Source organism: Podarcis tiliguerta (genome assembly GCF_965153285.1).
Source record: "Podarcis tiliguerta genome assembly, chromosome: 13".
Classification (NCBI taxonomy): domain Eukaryota; kingdom Metazoa; phylum Chordata; class Lepidosauria; order Squamata; family Lacertidae; genus Podarcis; species Podarcis tiliguerta.
In genome coordinates, this window is record NC_139546.1 from 50,946,618 (window position 1) to 50,964,200 (window position 17,583).

At 49.7% G+C, this 17,583-nt stretch overlaps 1 protein-coding gene across 16 annotated transcripts in view; it reads left to right on the forward strand.

The window, feature by feature from the left end:
• Nucleotides 1-17,583, forward strand: part of DLG4 (discs large MAGUK scaffold protein 4) — a gene marked incomplete at its 5' end in the record, with an annotated part of 134,807 nt that overhangs the window by 67,439 nt on the left and 49,785 nt on the right. For 7 of the 16 annotated variants that reach the window (XM_083410233.1, XM_083410232.1, XM_083410221.1 and 4 more), the window contains one exon: nt 15,448-15,513. The exons of 1 other annotated variant lie outside the window; for it this stretch is intronic. In XM_083410233.1, the coding sequence (XP_083266359.1) occupies nt 15,448-15,513 (66 nt within the window). Of the gene's footprint in view, nt 1-13,121; nt 13,494-15,447; nt 15,613-17,583 lie in introns of those variants that run through there. 8 more of the 16 variants (XM_083410229.1, XM_083410218.1, XM_083410235.1 and 5 more) reach the window with 3 other exon arrangements.

Below are 17,583 nucleotides of genomic sequence, written 5' to 3' on the forward strand. Positions count from 1 at the left end.
ACACTTGCTACCTCTCTCTACCCCCCTAGCAATGAAAAGACCACTCACTGTCCAGTTCATGTGTTATTCCATGCAGCAGCAAGAAGAACACAGGTAGATTACTGTTGGGTGCTGAAATATACTCAGAGTCGAAAAGTGATTTCATGCTCTTTATTCAGCTCATAATGGTGAGGAGGAATGAATGAATGTCCCCTCAAAGTATCTGCTTTATATACATTATTTACACAATGGGCTGCACATGATTGGCTAATTCTGGAATTCTACTGTAAGCCAATCAGGTTGTGGATTCACTTATATCTGGAGCATGATTGGGTGGTTCCTGCCAACCAATCATACTGCTGCATTGTTCTCGGACCAATCAGACTGCTGCATTCTGAATCCTATTGTTCTAGGACCAATCAGACTGCTGCAATTTGGATTCTATTGTTCTAGGACCAATCAGACTGCTGCAATTTGGATCCTATTCAACTCAGTACATAACACCCCTCCCCTCTAAGTTCCAGTCCTGCCCGGGAGGTCGCATTCATAGTCCTTGAGGTACGCCGGCGGCCTACGTGTGTGTTGCGGCCTGTGGTGTTCCCTGGTCCGGGGTTCAGGTTCTGGCTCGTGTTCCAAGGATGCTGCCTGTGATGGGCCTGTTTGGTCTGTCGCAACCGGCTCGCTCAGTCGTGGTTCTGGTTCCGGTGTCCTTTCGGCCTCGCGGGTCCTCTCTGTATTTACTGATTCTGCCTCTCCTGCTGCCCCTCCTGCTCTATGGGCCTCAGTGCCCCTCTGTTCCCTTCGGACTCCTTTGACCTTTCCTTCTCCTGGTTTTCTCCCGGGAATCATCGTCGTATCTGGTCGCAGTGGCGGCGCCAGCATTGCCCCCCATCCGTTAGCACCTCGTACGACACAGGGCCAGTGACCCTGGTGACTGTGGCGGGTACCCATGCTGGGCCTGCCCCAAAATTCTTTGCGTACACTGGGTCCTGGGCCTCGAAGGTCCAGGGGTTCCTGCCTTCCCCCACCACTACCTCATCCTGAGCTCTATCGGGGTGAAGGCGGTCCAATCTGATTGCAAGGAGCCGACCCATTAGTAGTTCAGCGGGGCTCCGGCCAGTCGTTGAGCTGGGGGTGCTGTGCTGTGCTAGGAGGAATGTGGCAAGGCGGTACTCCCAATCCCCTTGCGTCATGCGGCGAACGGTGTCCTTGGTGGTCTGCACCATGCGTTCTGCTTGGCCATTGGTGGCAGGGTGGAATGGTGCCGAACAGATGTGGCGGATGGCGTTCTGCGCTGTGAAGGTTTGGAATTCTCCTGACGTGAATGCAGTCCCGTTGTCTGAGACGAGAGTGTCAGGGAGCCCGTGGGTTGCAAATAGCCTGCGTGGTACCCGGATGGCTGCGGATGTAGAAGTGGACGGTACCAGTGCGACTTCCAGCCATTTGGTGTAGGAATCCACCACTATGAAGAATGTTTTCCCCTGAAAGGGGCCAGCGAAGTCCACATGCAGGCGTGACCATGGTGCTCGGGCGGACTCCCAGGACTGGACTGGGGCCCTTGGGGGATCTGGGCGGGATTCTTGTCAGGCCTGGCAGTGTTTGACCCAGGCCTCTATCTCTCCGTCGATCCCTGGCCACCACACATAACTCCTGGCCAGGGCCTTCATTCTTACTACCCCTGGGTGTGTCACGTGTAGGGCTGTGAGGACCCTTTTGCGGAGGGGCTGGGGAACAACGACCCTGCTTCCCCATAACAGGCACCCCTTGTGGGCCGACAGTTCATGTTTGCGGGTTGTGTAGCCAGCAAATTCTGGCCCAGGGCTGCTGCTGGGCCATCCCCTCCACACCTAGTCCAGTTCAATGAAGGCCTGAAGTTCAGTCTTGCTCTTGGGCGCTGGGGCATCACAAATGGCCCGTACCTTGTCCCCAGTCGGGTGGACCCCTTCTGCGTCCACCATAAATCCCAAAAAGTCCACCTGAGGCACTCCTAGTAGACATTTTTCCCGCTTCACCTTGAGACCCGCCGTCTGGAAACGGTGCAGAACGGTGCGGAGGCGGTCCTCAAACTCCTCTGGTGTGGGCCCGGCAATCAACACATCATCGAAGAAGGGGCTGATGCCAGGAATCCCTTTAAGGAGCGAGTCCATTAGATTCTGGAATATGCCTGGTGCCACACTGACACCAAATTGCAGCCGCTTTACCCTGAACACTCCTCTGTACGTCACAATCGTCTGTGCCTCTGCTGTGGCCTCATCTACTGGCAGCTGTTGATATGCTTGGGCCAAGTCCAGCTTGCCAAAAATTTTCAACCCAGCCAGGGTGGCAAGGACATGGCTGACCACTGGCACTGGATATGCATGGGCCGCGAGGGCCTTGTTTATGGTACATTTGTAGTCTGCGCAGATGCGGACCGAACCATTAGGCTTGACAGGTGTGACGATTGGGGTTTCCCAGAGGGCATTAGGCACCGGCTCCAGCACTCCTTGCTCCACGAGCTGGTCCAATTCCTTGTCTATACGGGGTTTCAGGGCGAACAGGACCCGGCGGGCCTTGAGCCTGACCGGTCGTACTGCGGGGTCAAGCTGTAGAGCAATGGGGGGGGGGGGCTGTATTCTGTCCCAAATTCCCATCGAAAACCCGTGGAAATTCCTTGCATATGGCGTCCACGTCCACTTGTAAGGTAGTGTGGTTCACCCTGGTGATGGCTGGCCCCATTGGTCCAAACCATCCCAATCCCAGTAAGCTAATGTAGGGGCCCTTGACCACAAGCAAGTCCAGTTGCCGCGTCCACCCTCGGTATTGCACCCTGAAGGTCCCCACCCCCATTGTGGGGACCTTACGTTTCTGGAAGTCCCGGAGGTGAATGGGGCCGGCCTGAGTTTGGGACCCCCAGTAGGACACAGTTTCCTTAAGGTCCTTGCCGAGATTATGGATAGAGTTGAACCCGTGTCAAGCTCCATGCGGCATGGGGCCCCCTCTATCTGTACCTCTACATAAATTTTCTCTACGTTGGGGTGGGGCAACTGGTATATCTGGAAGTCCGTGAGCTCCGTCAAGTTGCCTTGGTGCGTTGGGCCCCGGGACCTGGGGCTCTTGGATTGGTCATCTGATGCCTGGTGTCGGGTGGGCCGAGCTCGACACACCTGGGCGATGTGTCCCGATTTTCTGCACTGCCTGCACTCTACGTTGCGGAAACGGCAGGTCCTCCTCTCGTGACTTTCCCTGCAGCTTGCGCAGTTCCCTCCTTCCCGTCGAGGCAGCTGTGGTATGTGAGCTGCTTGAGTGCGCTGCTGTACTCGGTGCACCTCCTCCCTGTCAGATCCTGAGTCGTCGGTGAGGTCTTCGTGATGGACCCTCGGTTGGGATGGCAGGCTCGGCCATGCCTCTTGCGTCGACCTCTTGGCAGCTTCCATTGCCAGGGCCTTCTCCAGAGCGACCTGGAACGTTAGGTCCTTCTTAGCGTAGAGGCGTTGTTGCAGCTTCTCATCCTTCAGGCCACCGACGACGCGGTCCCGAAGCATGTTCTCCAGCTCTGAGAAGTTGCAGAACCGGGCGGCTTGGCAGAGAGAGGTCACAAACCCAGTTATGGTTTCCCCAGGGGCTTGCCGCTTTGCATAGAAGGCATTTCAATGAGCCACCACTGAGGGCTGTGGCGAAAAGTGCCCCTTCAGCTGTTCCATTATTGTTTTGTATGGAACAGTAGCAACGTTTTCAGGTGCAAGGAGAGCCCGGGCGATTTCAAACGTCTCCTCTCCACAGATGCTGAAGAATATCGCCCTCTTCTTGGCGTCTTCTTCAATGGTGACCCCTTTGGCTTCTAGGAGGAAGGTGAAACGGGAGGCGTACGCTTCCCAGTCTCCAGGTGCTGGGTTGAACGGCGAGAAGCTGATGTCGGTTGCCATTCTGAGTTCCTTGTGTCCCGGAGCTGAAGCCTGGATACACGGTGCGAGGCAGCGGTGCGGCAGGTGGCGGTGCTGCGGTGCTGTGTGTGGCAGTCAGCTCAGCGGGATCCCACCTTCATCGCCAGTGAAATATACTCAGAGTCGCAAAGTGATTTCATGCTCTTTATTCAGCTCATAGTGGTGAGGAGGAATGAATGAATGTCCCCTCAAAGTATCTGCTTTATATACATTATTTACACAATGGGCTGCACATGATTGGCTAATTCTGGAATTCTGCTGTAAGCCAATCAGGTTGTGGATTCACTTCTATCTGGAGCATGATTGGGTGGTTCCTGCCAACCAATCATACTGCTGCATTGTTCTAGGACCAATCAGACTGCTGCATTCTGAATCCTATTGTTCTAGGACCAATCAGACTTCTGCAATTTGGATCCTATTGTTCTAGGACCAATCAGACTGCTGCAGTTTGGATCCTATTCAGCTCAGTACATAACAGGTGCAAAATACAGCATTTCATTTCAAACACGTCCTGGTTGGTTACATGGTGCAACGAGAGATTGAGGAAAGGAAGAGAAGAAGCTTCACTTCCTCCCTCACCAGCGGTGTGGGGGCCTGTCTAGGAACACAGCTCTGTGGTCTTAACCTCTTTGTGCATAAACTAGTACTCATGCATAGTTATGTTTGAATACAATTTCCTACAGTTGGAACAAAATTATCTTTTTAGAGACTTTTACAGTGGTGAGACAGCGAGTGACTACTTTTTGTCCCTGTGTTTTGCAGAGCAAAATATTGGCTTAAAACAGAGGTTTAATTGCCATCTGCTCCATGTGCTATTCAACTTATTTTGTGTGTATTTTAAACAAGGGAGACTGTTGTGGCATCTTAAATACATTTTTTAAAAAAAGCAGTATTATGGCATCAGCTTTGTACAATCCACGACATACTAACACGACTACTAAACCTCTGGAAATCATTGCTAGATTTTAGTTGTATGGTGCTTCTTGCAGTATTTGAGTCTGATTTTAATTAGTAGTACAGTGGTGCCTCGCAAGACGAAATTAATTCGTTCCGCGAGTCTCTTCGTCTAGCGGTTTTTTCGTCTTGCGAAGCAACCCTATTAGCGGCTTAGCAGATTAGCGCTATTAGCGGTTTAGCGGCTATTAGCGGCTATTAAAGGCTTAAGGGATTAGCGGATTAGCTGCTAAAAGGCTATTAGCGGCTTAGCGGCTTAGAAAAAGGGGGTGGGGAGCGAAAAAAAATCTCAAGAATCGCAAGACATTTTCGTCTTGCGAAGCAAGCCCATAGGGAAATTCGTCCTGCAAAGCGCATTGAAAAACGGAAAACCCTTTCGTCTAGCGGGTTTTCCGTCTTGCGAGGCATTCGTCTTGCGGGGCACCACTGTACGGTTAGTTCATCCTTCCAGAGGAGTCTACAAAAGTTACTGGCCCTGACATCCTGTGTTTAGTCACAGAGATACATTGACATCCTGAAATACAGAATCTTCCATTTTATGAATGCTTACTTTCCTTGCTACCTGTAGCCAATTTTTGTTGGCTGCAGTTAACAAGACAAAGAGCTGGGGTCAAACTATATGGTGGTTCAATCACGATGTGACTTTCAGGCATGTGCCTTTTCCTTCCATGAGGTGCCTCCTTGACTTCCCTGTCCCCTCGACTCCAAAGCTTTCCATGCCTTCCCTTTGTGAGATTTCCCCCCTCCCTGCCCAGTCAAGCTAACCTTTACTTGCCTCTCTGGAAGCAGCACCTGTTGCTGCTGTGTGACTGAAGCTCTGATGACGTCACATAAGTTCATCCAGTGGGGTCAGGGCTCTGTTAGATGCAGACTGTGGTAAATCACCATAGAAATGATTCTGAAAGGATGGACTTCAGGTTTCAAGAGGTGAATCTAACTTCAGGACTTCAGGTTTCAAGTACTGTAGCTCAGGGGGTAGGCTGAAGGTCCCAGGTTCAATCCCTAGCACAGGGGTCAGCAACTTTTTTCAGCCGTGGGCTGGTCCACTGTCCCTCAGACCTTGTGGGGGGCCGGACTATATTTTGGGGGAATAAATGAATGAATTCCTATGCACCATAAATAACCCAGAGATGCATTTTAAATAAAAGCACACATTCTGCTCATGGAAAAACAAGCTGATTCCTGGACCGTCCACGGGCCGGATTTAGAAGGCGATTGGGCCGGATCCAGCCCCCGGGCCTTAGGTTGCCTATCCCTGCGCCTAGCATCTCAGGGTAGGACTGGGGATGATCCGTCTGAAACCCTAGAGCACTTCAGTCAGTGGGAACAGTAACGCCCTACATTTAAAGGACATTTAACACACATTTAAAGCACGGGACTCCCCCTCAAAGAATCCTGGAAGCTGCTGTTAGTTAAGGGTGCTGGCGAAAACAGTATCAGAATGGCAAATTAATTTTTGCGAATTTATTGAATTGGCTAAAATGACGGCGGCAATCAGATTACAATCTAATCAAAATTTAAAGAAAGAATGGTTAAGCGTAGATGAAAGTATGGTAAAACGATGTTCCAAAAGTGATCTGTTGATATGTTTAGACTGAAACCCACAAAGTTAAGAGGTAAAAGGTACACGGTTTCATGGTCAATAGCAATAATATACCGCTTAATACAACCTAAAAGATACCGTAATAGAGCTAATAATTCCAAGCATGGGTGGAGGGAAGCCACTGGGGAAAAAGAAGGTGAAAATAAATAATAATATTTGGATATATGTATGTTGAATGTAATGTTAAATTGCTAAGGTAAAGGTAAAGGTACCCCTGCCCGTATGGGCCAGTCTTGACAGACTCTAGGGTTGTGCGCCCATCTCACTCAAAGAGGCCAAGGGCCAGCGCTGTCCGAGGACACTTCCGGGTCACGTGGCCAGCGTGACATCGCTGCTCTGGCGAGCCAGAGCCGCACACGGAAACGCCGTTTACCTTCCCGCTAGTAAGCGGTCCCTATTTATCTACTTGCACCCAGGGGTGCTTTCGAACTGCTAGGTTGGCAGGCGCTGGGACCGAACAGCGGGAGCGCACCCCGCCGCGGGGATTCGAACCGCCGACCTTTCGATCGGCAAGCCCTAGGCGCTGAGGCTTTAACCCACAGCGCCACCCGCGTCCCTAAATTGCTAAACGATGGTTTATATATTTTTGAACACATCATTGTAGTATTGTTAAGAACTAAATCTTAATAACAATAACAATAACAATAACAATAGGGTGCTGTGAAATGCGAGCTCTGTGAGGCTTGTCTCACTCAGTACAAATCAGCTTCCTATGACCTGTGAGAGGTTTTTTCTGATACATGTTAAACTTTGTGATGCTCCCCCCAAGTTCTTTTTCAGAGATGGTGGAATGAGAGTGGACTACTTGTGTTCATGCGAAAGATTGTGGGAGAAAAATAGCCATGTTGGAGAAGTGTGTGTATCTTGCAATTCATCCCTCCCTTTAAAACAAACAGACAACAAATAAATATGCTGTCCTTTTAATATATCCATTTCAAATTTGCCTGTAAAATTCATGGAGATACCAACCCCAAATGCCTGGAAAAGTTAGCTGTTCCTTTCCAAAGTTCCTCTGTTAATCAAAATTAACACACAAGCAGGCTGTCAAGTTGTGTGTGTATAACAGGAGTGTCTTGTTGGAAAATCCTAACCGAATTCAAACCATCACCAACCCCTGCAAGGAGTATGTCGGTTTTGACCAGTTTCCAAGCAAAATGATGAGAGGCTTTTTTGTGATGGGAGGGCAGGAGCGGGGAGTGGACCGTCTGCTCTGTTCATCAAGAAACTAACCACATGGTGCTGGATGCCAGCTCTTTGACCATCCTGCATATCTGACCCGCCTATGGGGAGACGATTTTGAAAGAAAAAGAAATGTGGAATTCCTGACATTTATTTATCACTCATTTTATTTATTGAATTTATACTCTGCCCTTCCTCCCAAGGAGCCCAGGGCGGGGCACCATCAAAATCTAACCTAGCTTATATTGTCTCACACAGACAGATGCTTTTCCTAGTGCCTGCTACCTTAGATGCCAAGGATTGGACCTTGGGGTTTTGCGTGCCAAGAAGATGCTCCACCACTGAGCTAGGGTTCAATCCCCCCCTCCCATAGGCCTGTAAAACTTAGGTGTAGGGTAGAGAAAAACAGAATAAGCTTTTTTTCCTGTTTCTCTCCTATAAGAATGGAACTCGGACACCGTCCAGTGAAATCTGGGCTGCATCAATAGGAGTATAGCATCTAGATCAAGGGAAGTAATAGTGCCACTGTATTCTGCTCTGGTCAGACCTCACCTGGAGTACTGTGTCCAGTTCTGGGCACCACAGTTCAAGAAGGACACTGACAAACTGGAACGTGTCCAGAGGAGGGCAACCAAAATGGTCAAAGGCCTGGAAACGATGCCTTATGAGGAACGGCTAAGGGAGCTGGGCATGTTTAGCCTGGAGAAGAGGAGGTTAAGGGGGGATATGATAGCCATGTTCAAATATATAAAAGGATGTCACATAGAGGAGGGAGAAAGGTTGTTTTCTGCTGCTCCAGAGAAGCGGACACGGAGCAATGGATCCAAACGACAAGAAAGAAGATTCCACCTAAACATTAGGAAGAACTTCCTGACAGTAAGAGCTGTTTGACAGTGGAATTTGCTGCCAAGGAGTGTGGTGGAGTCTCCTTCTTTGGAGGTCTTTAAGCAGAGGCTTGACAACCATATGTCAGGAGTGCTCTGATGGTGTTTCCTGCTTGGCAGGGGGTTGGACTCGATGGCCCTTGTGGTCTCTTCCAACTCTAGGATTCTATGAAATTGAATAGGAGACGATTCAAGACCGACAACAGGAAAGTGTTTTTTGCATGATGCATAATTTGTTTAAGGAATTTGCTTCCTCCGAAGTGTGGAGGCTGCCGCTGGCTTAGATGCCTTCAAAGGGGGAATTAGACAAAATTTGAGGAGGAGGAGAAGTCTAGATTCATCCTTATAGCTGTGATATGACTAAATGGAATATCCATGTTCAGTGGCACCCATGAATGCCATTTGCAGTGGATCCAAACCTGGGGAGGAATGTCGCCTTCAGACACCTGCTTACTGGAGGCATCTGATTGGTCCGGCTGGACCCACCCAACAGAACAGCAGAGTTCTGTTTAGAACAGGCTTCCTCAACCTCGGCCCTCCAGATGTTTGGAGACTCCAATTCCCATCATCCCTGACCACTGGTCCTGCTAGCTAGGGATCATGGGAGTTGTAGGCCAAAAAAACATCTGGAGGGCCGAGGTTGAGGAAGCCTGGTTTAGAGTCACGGCAAAAGTAAATCACACCTTTCCCTACCCAACTTGTACCCTCCAAAAGTTTCATACTAGATCTCCCTTGAGCCCCAGCCCTCACAGCCATGTCACCTGTACTCAGGTGAAGTGTTAAGCGTCAAGTTGAGAGTGAACAGTTGCCTCTTGAACCAGTAGGGTTTTTATGACAGCACCCAGCCAGTCAGCAAAGCAGACTGGGAGGGAAGCTGTCAGGCCCTGGAAAATTGCAAGATGGCAGAGGAAATGGGTGGAGTTGGTTTGCCAACTAACCATTAAAAGTAAGTCCTGTAGTTCTTGTGCACACTGCTTCTCTAGACCATTTTGACATCCTGGAAAACATATCCAGTACTGTATATACGTATTGGTGTTTATGCTGCTGGAATCTGAAAATCTGCTGAAATCAACTCTCTCTCTCCATCTTCATCTTCCTTTCCATTTGGGATTCGTTTCACAGAGGCTTTGTTCCTGTACTCTACATGCCCACCGCATGTCAGGAACAGAGCTAATTAGTCCCCTCTGCTCAGTTGATTTTTTTTTTGTTAATCAACACGATAACGACCCAACTCCAGTGAGGATGTTCTATTCCTGTTAACAGGCAAGAATTTTTGCTTCCTGTGAAACTCCTAGTACTTGAAAGAGAAAAAAAGAGGCTTTGAAGAGTGTTGAGCACGAAGAACTGTGTAATCTCTTTTTCTTTTAACCCTTCCATTTATACAATGCATTACTGCCACTGTTTGACAATTATCTGGGGCCAGCGGTATGTGCATGCTAAGTACTGTACAGGACATAACCCTGGACCAATTCTGTCTGGCCAGTCCACAGAAAGATTCATCCAGAAGCTTAAGAATGGTGCAAGCGTCTGAGTTTCACACAGCTCTTCCACCATTTCCTGTGTGGTGTTTTTATGTAATTAATCTCAGTCCTTAGCCGGTTGTCACAGTGAATCAAGGCAGCTTCCTCTTAATCGGGAGTGGGAGAACCTCTGTTCCAGGAGGTGAATGTGGCCCTCCTCGCTTCCCTATCTGGCCCTTCGAATGCTCCGCAGACTACACATTTCAGCAGCATTGCTTGGGACACTTCTTGAATGTATTTGCCTAGAATATATCCTTGAACTCCCAGTAGTGATGTATGGAAGTGAGAGCTGGACCATAAAGAAGGCTGATCGCTGAAGAATGGATGCTTTTGAATTCTGGTGCTGGAGGAGACTCTTGAGAGTCCCACGGACTGCAAGAAGATCCAACCTCTCCATTCTGAAGGAAATCAGCCCTGAGTGCTCACTGGAAGGACAGATCCTGAAGCTGAGGCTCCAATACTTTGGCCACCTCATGAGAAGAGAAGACTCCCTGGAAAAGACCCTGATGTTGGGAAAGATGGAGGGCGCAAGGAGAAGGGGACGACGGAGGACGAGATGGTGGGACAGTGTTCTCGAAGCTACCAGCATGAGTCTGACCAAACTGCGGGAGGCGGTGGAAGACAGGAGGGCCTGGCGTGCTCTGGTCCATGGGGCCATGAAGAGTCGGACACGACTATAAGACTAAACAACAACAACAAATCCTTGAACTCTGATCATTCTTGCCTGGATAGGGACTAGAGATGCACATGTGAGTGTGCCAACCTACTGTACAAAGGTACAAATATAAAAAAAGCTGCTTCACCCACTTTGGCTCCTGGCTCCACCAACCCTGCCACCCCATGTGCTGAGAAACCTTACCCACCCCTGCTCTACAGCAAGGACAGGGGACTTGTGGCCGTCCAGATGTTGCTGGACTGCAACTCCCAACATTTCCTGAGCGTTGACCATGCTGTCGGGGGCTGATGGGAGCTGGAGTCCAGCAATATCCAGAGGACCACAGGCTTTTCAAGAATAATTTCTGATGCAGAGTAGTGGTGTCCCCCAAGAACTTAAGCTACAATGCTTGCTGTTGGGGGAATGGAATTCTGCTCCTTCTCCTCTACTACCTTGTACTGAAGTGTGGTACGTACAGGACACCAAACCAGTACAGCCACGCATTGGCCAGTGTCCGTGATGTCACTGGTAATGAGAAGCATAACTTTTCTTCTCTGCTGGGGAAGGCTGCTAGCTCAGTGGCAGAGCACCTGCCTTGTATGCAGAAAGTCTCACATCCGATTTGTGACTGCCTCTCCAGATAGGACTGGGAGAGATCCTGAAATCTTGGATAGCCATTGCTGCCAGTCAGTCTCAACAAAACTGAGGTAGAAGAACCCCATTATCTGATTTGATACGAGGCAGCATCCTATGTTCCCACATAAGTTGTTAAAAAGAATTATCATCATCCTCATTATTATTATTATTAGCTGAAAGTTGTAAGATCTAATATCGCTTGACTACATTCCTATATCATTGCTTGATATTTTGCACATGTGAAGCATCCATTGCTGGTCAGATCCCACAATTCCATTCTCTTGTGTTATCCCAATCCAAATACTTTTCTTGCAAGGACAGCTGACAATTCCCAGTTAATTCAATGTCACGTTGGTGCTGCATGTATGTGTGAATCATCCCCAGTAGGTGACACTCACTCTCTTGCTGGAGATTCATCTCCCCAGGGCCCAGGAACTTGCCCCCCTCCAATTAAATCCTTCCTCCACAGCTCTCTGCTTCCCCATTCATCCGTGATTCCTGGCAAATGTGCATTTTTAAAACTCCCAGCCGTCCTGTGTTCTTAAAGGCTTTGGTGGCTCCAGAGGATTGAGCAGTGGTGAGGCATCCGCCTTAATTATTTTCTTCTGCTTTGGGGCATCTTGTTGGGATGAGGAGGGGAGGGGCCTGTTCCTAAACACCCACTCCCAGCCCACACTGATTTCTCCTTCACTGCCTAGGATCTGAAGGAATCTGAAAGCCTGATGCGGAGGCAGTGCAGAGGCAAATGTGTGCATGTGTGTAGCGAGAGAGGCTTGCTATGAATGTTCATTGCATCTAGGTGTGTGTGTGTGTGTGTGTGCGCGCGCGCTAGAATGGTGACCTGAAGCTTAGATTGCCTGTTTATATTTGTGCACAATGTTGCTTCTCTCTTGGGCGTTGCAATTCAGGCTCCAATGTCCATGCCTGCCAGCTGCAGCATAATAACATAAGAGCCTGCTGGATCAGGCCAGTGGTCCATCTAGTCCAGCATACTCTTCTTGCAGTGACCAACCAGATGCCTGTGGGAAACTAGCAAGCAGGATTCGACCACAAGAGCCCTCTCCCATCCCGTGACTCTCAGCAACCAATATTCAGAACCACTGCTGCCTCCAACTGTGGTAGCAGATAGCCATGGTGGTTAGTAACCATCCATAGCCATCTGCAGCAGGAATTTAACTCGTTCTATTTTAAAGCCATCCAAGATCTCAACAAAATTGTTAGTTCTTTAATTGCAGCAAGATACCAATTTTATTATTATTTATGTGGGTGGGAGGAAAAGATACGTCCGCTACTCATAATTCACTTTTGGTGGATGACAGGCATGCCCCACTTAAAAGCTACATTTGCAGCAAATAATCCTGGGAGCTGTAGTTTGTAAAGTGTGTTTAGAGTTGTTAGGAGATCCCTGTTCCCCTCACGAAGTTACCTGGGAAGAGGGGTTGATTGTTAAAGCATTCTCGATAGAAGGCAAGGATAGATAATTACCTAGATCATTGCTCTACCCACTGATCTTGGCTCAGTGGCTTCGCATGCAGAAGGTCCCAAGTTCCCCACTTGCAATTCCTGGCAACTGATATTCAGGGCCATACTGCCTTCAGCACTTGAGCTAGTGCATTGCCATGGAGGCTTGTAGCCATATCCTCCGTGACTCCATCCAATCCTCTTTTAAAGACATCTGAGTTTGTGGCCATCATTGCCTCCTGAGTGAGGGAGTTCCGTAGTTTATATACGCATAATGTGCTGCTATGTGTTTATGTATACTCTTGGGTGATTTTAGCATCTATCCCACAGGTGCCACATCCTGAGCGGGTACCCAGACAAACTAAAACATGACAGTTGAGCAGTTGAAAGTGCTTAGTGGTAGAACCAAAACACCACAATGTCTGTCCAGAAAAGAAACTCCAGAGCTAGAGAGATATCAGCTGAGCATGAGAGAGAAGCGATTTGGATGAAGTCCCTCCCCATCCTCTCCCCTGAATGTGGTTTATCTGTAGAAAAGCACAGAAAGGAAGGAAAAGGAGGAGGCAGGTGGTTTGGCTCCGGATGGTGTCTCTGCCCTTGTGTTAACACCTCTCATGCAAGGCTGCTGACGCATGGACTAATCTCAGGCCTGATGTGAAGGGCTGCTTTCTAGTGAGAGGAAGGAACTTTACACCTGCACAGGTACTCTTGGATCCCGCAGTTTCAGGTGCTGAGCTCTTGTGTATGAAGTGGTGCTTAATGGGGGGGTGGGAGAGGTGAATTTTAAATTGAGATGCTTTTTGTGTGTGAAAGTGGTTTTTTAAAAATAATAAATGCAACCCTTAGTCAATAGGGGAGTTGGGGAGCCACCATAGGAGCCCCCCACCCCCAGCTGTGGGTGGACTCCCAGTTTGCAGAAGCCCCAGCCAGCTTTAGCCTATATTCAGGGATGATTTATTTATTTAAATGTTTATGATCTGCACTTTCATAAAATACAACAAAGCAGCTTACAACATAGAGCACAATAAAAAATCATTGTGTACATATAAAACAGAACTAAAAAGATCAGTAAAAACTGGAAAAAAAACAGCTAATAAAACACCAATAGATACATTTGGTAAAAAGGAAAAAACAACAACATACTGTTAAGGCCTGTCTTAAAAAGCACAGTTTTCAGAAGACTTATGAAAGAAGGCAGGTATTGTTCCTGCCAAACCTCTACAGGCAGGGAGTTGGAAAGGGCAAGCAAGGTCTGCCACACTGAAAACTCAATTAAACTTCAGAGGTATAGGGAATCACCAGATGCCCCTTCAGAGGATCTCCAATTGAGGGGGAGAATAAGGGCTCAGGTGGGACTTGGGAATCCCAAACATTTTATTGTACGGTACTTATTTATTCTGTCCATATCCCCATATTCCTCCAAGGAGCTGAAGGTGGTGAACATGCTCCATCCGCCCCCCCCCCTCTGCTTATTCTCACAACCACCTTGTGAGGTGGGTTAGGCTGAGAGTTAGTGACTGGCCCATGGTCAGTCTTCAGTTCCTTGCTCAATAGATAAATCAATGAAACATGAACTTCACTGGGCAGTGGTGTAGCGTGGGTTGTCAGCACCCGGGGCAAGGCAAGTAATTTGCGCCCCCTAGAGTGAGTGAGCCAGGTAGGGGCAGAGAGCTGCGAGTGCGAACGCGCCCCCCCCCCCCGATGTTGCGCCCGGTGCGGCCGGCCCCCCCTGCACCCCCCACACTACGCCACTGTCACTGGGTCTGCACAGTTTTTGCTCTGTGCAGTTGGGTTTATTGCACCATAGCCAGCCTTTATTGGGGATGGGATGCATGGCAAGCAGCACATGAGAACGTGGGGGTAGGGCTGTCGCTCAGTGGCTGAGCATCTGCTTGCCATGCAGAAGGTTCCAGGCTCAGTTGCCCCATGCCTTCTCCGTATACAGCTGGGAGAGACTGCTGCTTGAAGCACTGGCCAATGCTAGTACAGGAGAAGAAATGGTGGCAGTAAAGATGGAATACAATACAGGAAGAACAGATGGGCAGGTGGCCTCCTTCTGCCTCTTCTGCCAAGCCTTGAACTGCATGGCAGATGGAGATTCAACAGGTAAAAGCCCCACTACCATAGCTCAGCTTGTAGATTATGAGACTCTTAATCTCAGGGTTGTGGGTCCAAGCCCCACGTTGGGTAAAAACGGACTGGACATAATGACCCTTGCGGTCCCTACAATTCTATTATTCTCAAGGCCCGTGTGCAGCTCTTTAGGGTACAGGTAAAAGCATCTCCCCAAGGGATGCTGTAGTCTGCCGTGGATTTTACCTTGCCATGAAGCTGTGAGGGGCACAGGTAAAAGTTTTCCTATCCCCACATCTCAAGGGGTTCAGTACCTGTTGTATCTCAGCCTGCCATGCAGCTCTTTAGGGGCACAGGGCAAAAGAAAGGGGTGAAAGCCTGCCAGCAGCTGCTTCCTTTTGCAAAGGCTTCTGGGAGGGGAGGCGCAGGGCCAAGCAAGCAGAGTGGTCTCTGCTGCTCCCCTCCCCGGTTTCAGGTGACGAGGCTTGGGTGCGCATCCTGACATGGCACTGTTATGCCGACCCAGCAGTGTTCTGCTTCCATGGCGTGCCGTGGCACTGACGCTCTGCCTCTTCCCTTTCAGAAATATCGTTACCAAGATGAAGACAGCCCCCCGTTGGAGCACAGCCCCGCCCACCTCCCCAACCAGGTAAAGGCCCCTGAGCTGGTCCACGTGGCGGAGAAGAACCTGTCCCAGATCGAGAGCGTCCACGGCTATGTGTCTCACTCGCACATCTCCCCCATGAAGGTAGGAAGGGGGGGCGCGGGTGCCCCGGCCAGGAGAGGGGACACCATCCTGCCACACCCGGCCCTGCCCACCCCTGCCACACCCGCACTCCGCCACACCCGCACCCACCTGTGGCCTGCACTGGAGCTCCTGGACACCACCGTCCACGTGGCAGCATGTGTGTGTTTCGTGTGCCAGGTGGCGTTTGGCTGTTGCTGTCTTTGTAGTAGGCCGTATGTGTGGTTTTTTTGGTGGTGGTAAGGTTTAGACTTTGGCGTTTTGATAGGTGTGCGAGTGAGGGAGCGTGTGGCGCTGTTTTCGCTTCTCTGTGTGTGGGGTTGTTATTCGTCCACGTAAAGCTCTCCATGCACATGTGTGTGTGTGTGTATTTCACGGCAAATGCAACTGTACAACCCTTTTGTTTTTTCAAAGCCCAGTGACTCAGCGCAGGGTTGTCATGACTGCGAATGTGTCTGTGTGCTGCTCTGTATGGAGGGGGCTCTTGGAAGGAGTGTATGTCTTCCTATAATATGTGGTAGCTAATGAGTATTTGCCACCAATTGTATGCTTCTGGAGGGGGGAGTGCCAGTGCCTTAGCAAATAGAATCACCTGTGCCAACCTGGCACCCTTCAGCTGTTTTGGACTACAATTCCCATCAGCCCCAGACAGCACATGGGAGTTGTAGTTCAAGCATCTGGAGGGCACAAGGTTGGGAAAGACCGAGAGAGACACAAATGTTTCCTTCCCTGTGCATCAGCACACATCACTTTTTAAAACATAGACACATTTTTACAGTGTCTATTTAACAATATAAAGCATCTCTGGAACAGCAGGGTGTGCCTGAGCATATGAAATGCTTTTGAAAGCGTGCTTTGCTCCCTGGGCAGGAGGAATATTGTTCTCATAACATCAGCGGCACTGGAGACATCTGCCTACGTTCATTGAAGCGCTTGTGGTCTTTCACAAGCGCTGGTGGGTGTGACATCTTAGCGTACAGGGTGTAACTCGGGGATCTTTGTATATTTTTGGGCATACTACAGTTACACATGTGTGCTACATTCAAGGGTGCTTTTTTTAGTGTGTCTGTTTATCACCGTGAGAGTTTGTGGCGTATTAGCTTATGGTTTGTGTCTTTGTTAGACCTGAAAGGATCGTGCTCCCTCGACTGGAGCTCTTCCCCTGAAATGGAAACCTTTGTTTCTTTATTTTTTGCTTCCTTCAAACGAGCACTGGTGCGAGATTCATTTAAGCAGGTCTTGCTGGGAATCTCAGGTGAGGAGAGCGCTGCTGTTGCGCTCAGGAGCTGCTTGTGGGATTCCCATAATGGGCATCTGGTTGGCCACTGTGAGACTGGGATGGGCCCCCTTTGGCATGATCCAGCAGCCAGGCTCTTGGGCAGTGGCGTAGCGTGGGGGGTGCAGGGGGGGGGCCGGCCGCACCGGGCGCAACATCTGGGGGGGCGCTCGCTCGCGCTCGCAGCTCTCTGCCCCTACCTGGCTCACTCACTCTCTCTCACTGCAGTGCTGGCTGTGCGAATCCGATCTGAGCTGCCGGGTCGCCGCCCACTGTGGAGGGGAGGGTGCCAGGCGTGCGGTGCGGTGCGGAGAGAGAGCGAGGGACTATCTGGGGGAGGGACAGTGCAGCGGGGGGGGGGCCGCAAATTACTTGCTTTGCCCCGGGTTAGGAGGCGCAAATTACTTGCCTTGCCCCGGGTGCTGACAACCCACACTACGCCACTGTTCTTGGGCATTCCTTCCACCGTGTTGAAGCATTTGCACGAGGATCCTGTCGTTCAGCACCATTGGCATTTGACAGTGTCTCAGCTGCTCCCTAGAATACAAACACACTCACACCCGCACCAACCAACCCTCCCCAGAAAAGAAGATCGCTATTTCAAATTCAGCAATAGCCAGATTTTGGAACCCGTCTAAATTTCAGATCCCTGTAAGCAAAATAAGTGACAGGCCTGAGGTGTCACCCAGTGAGCTTCA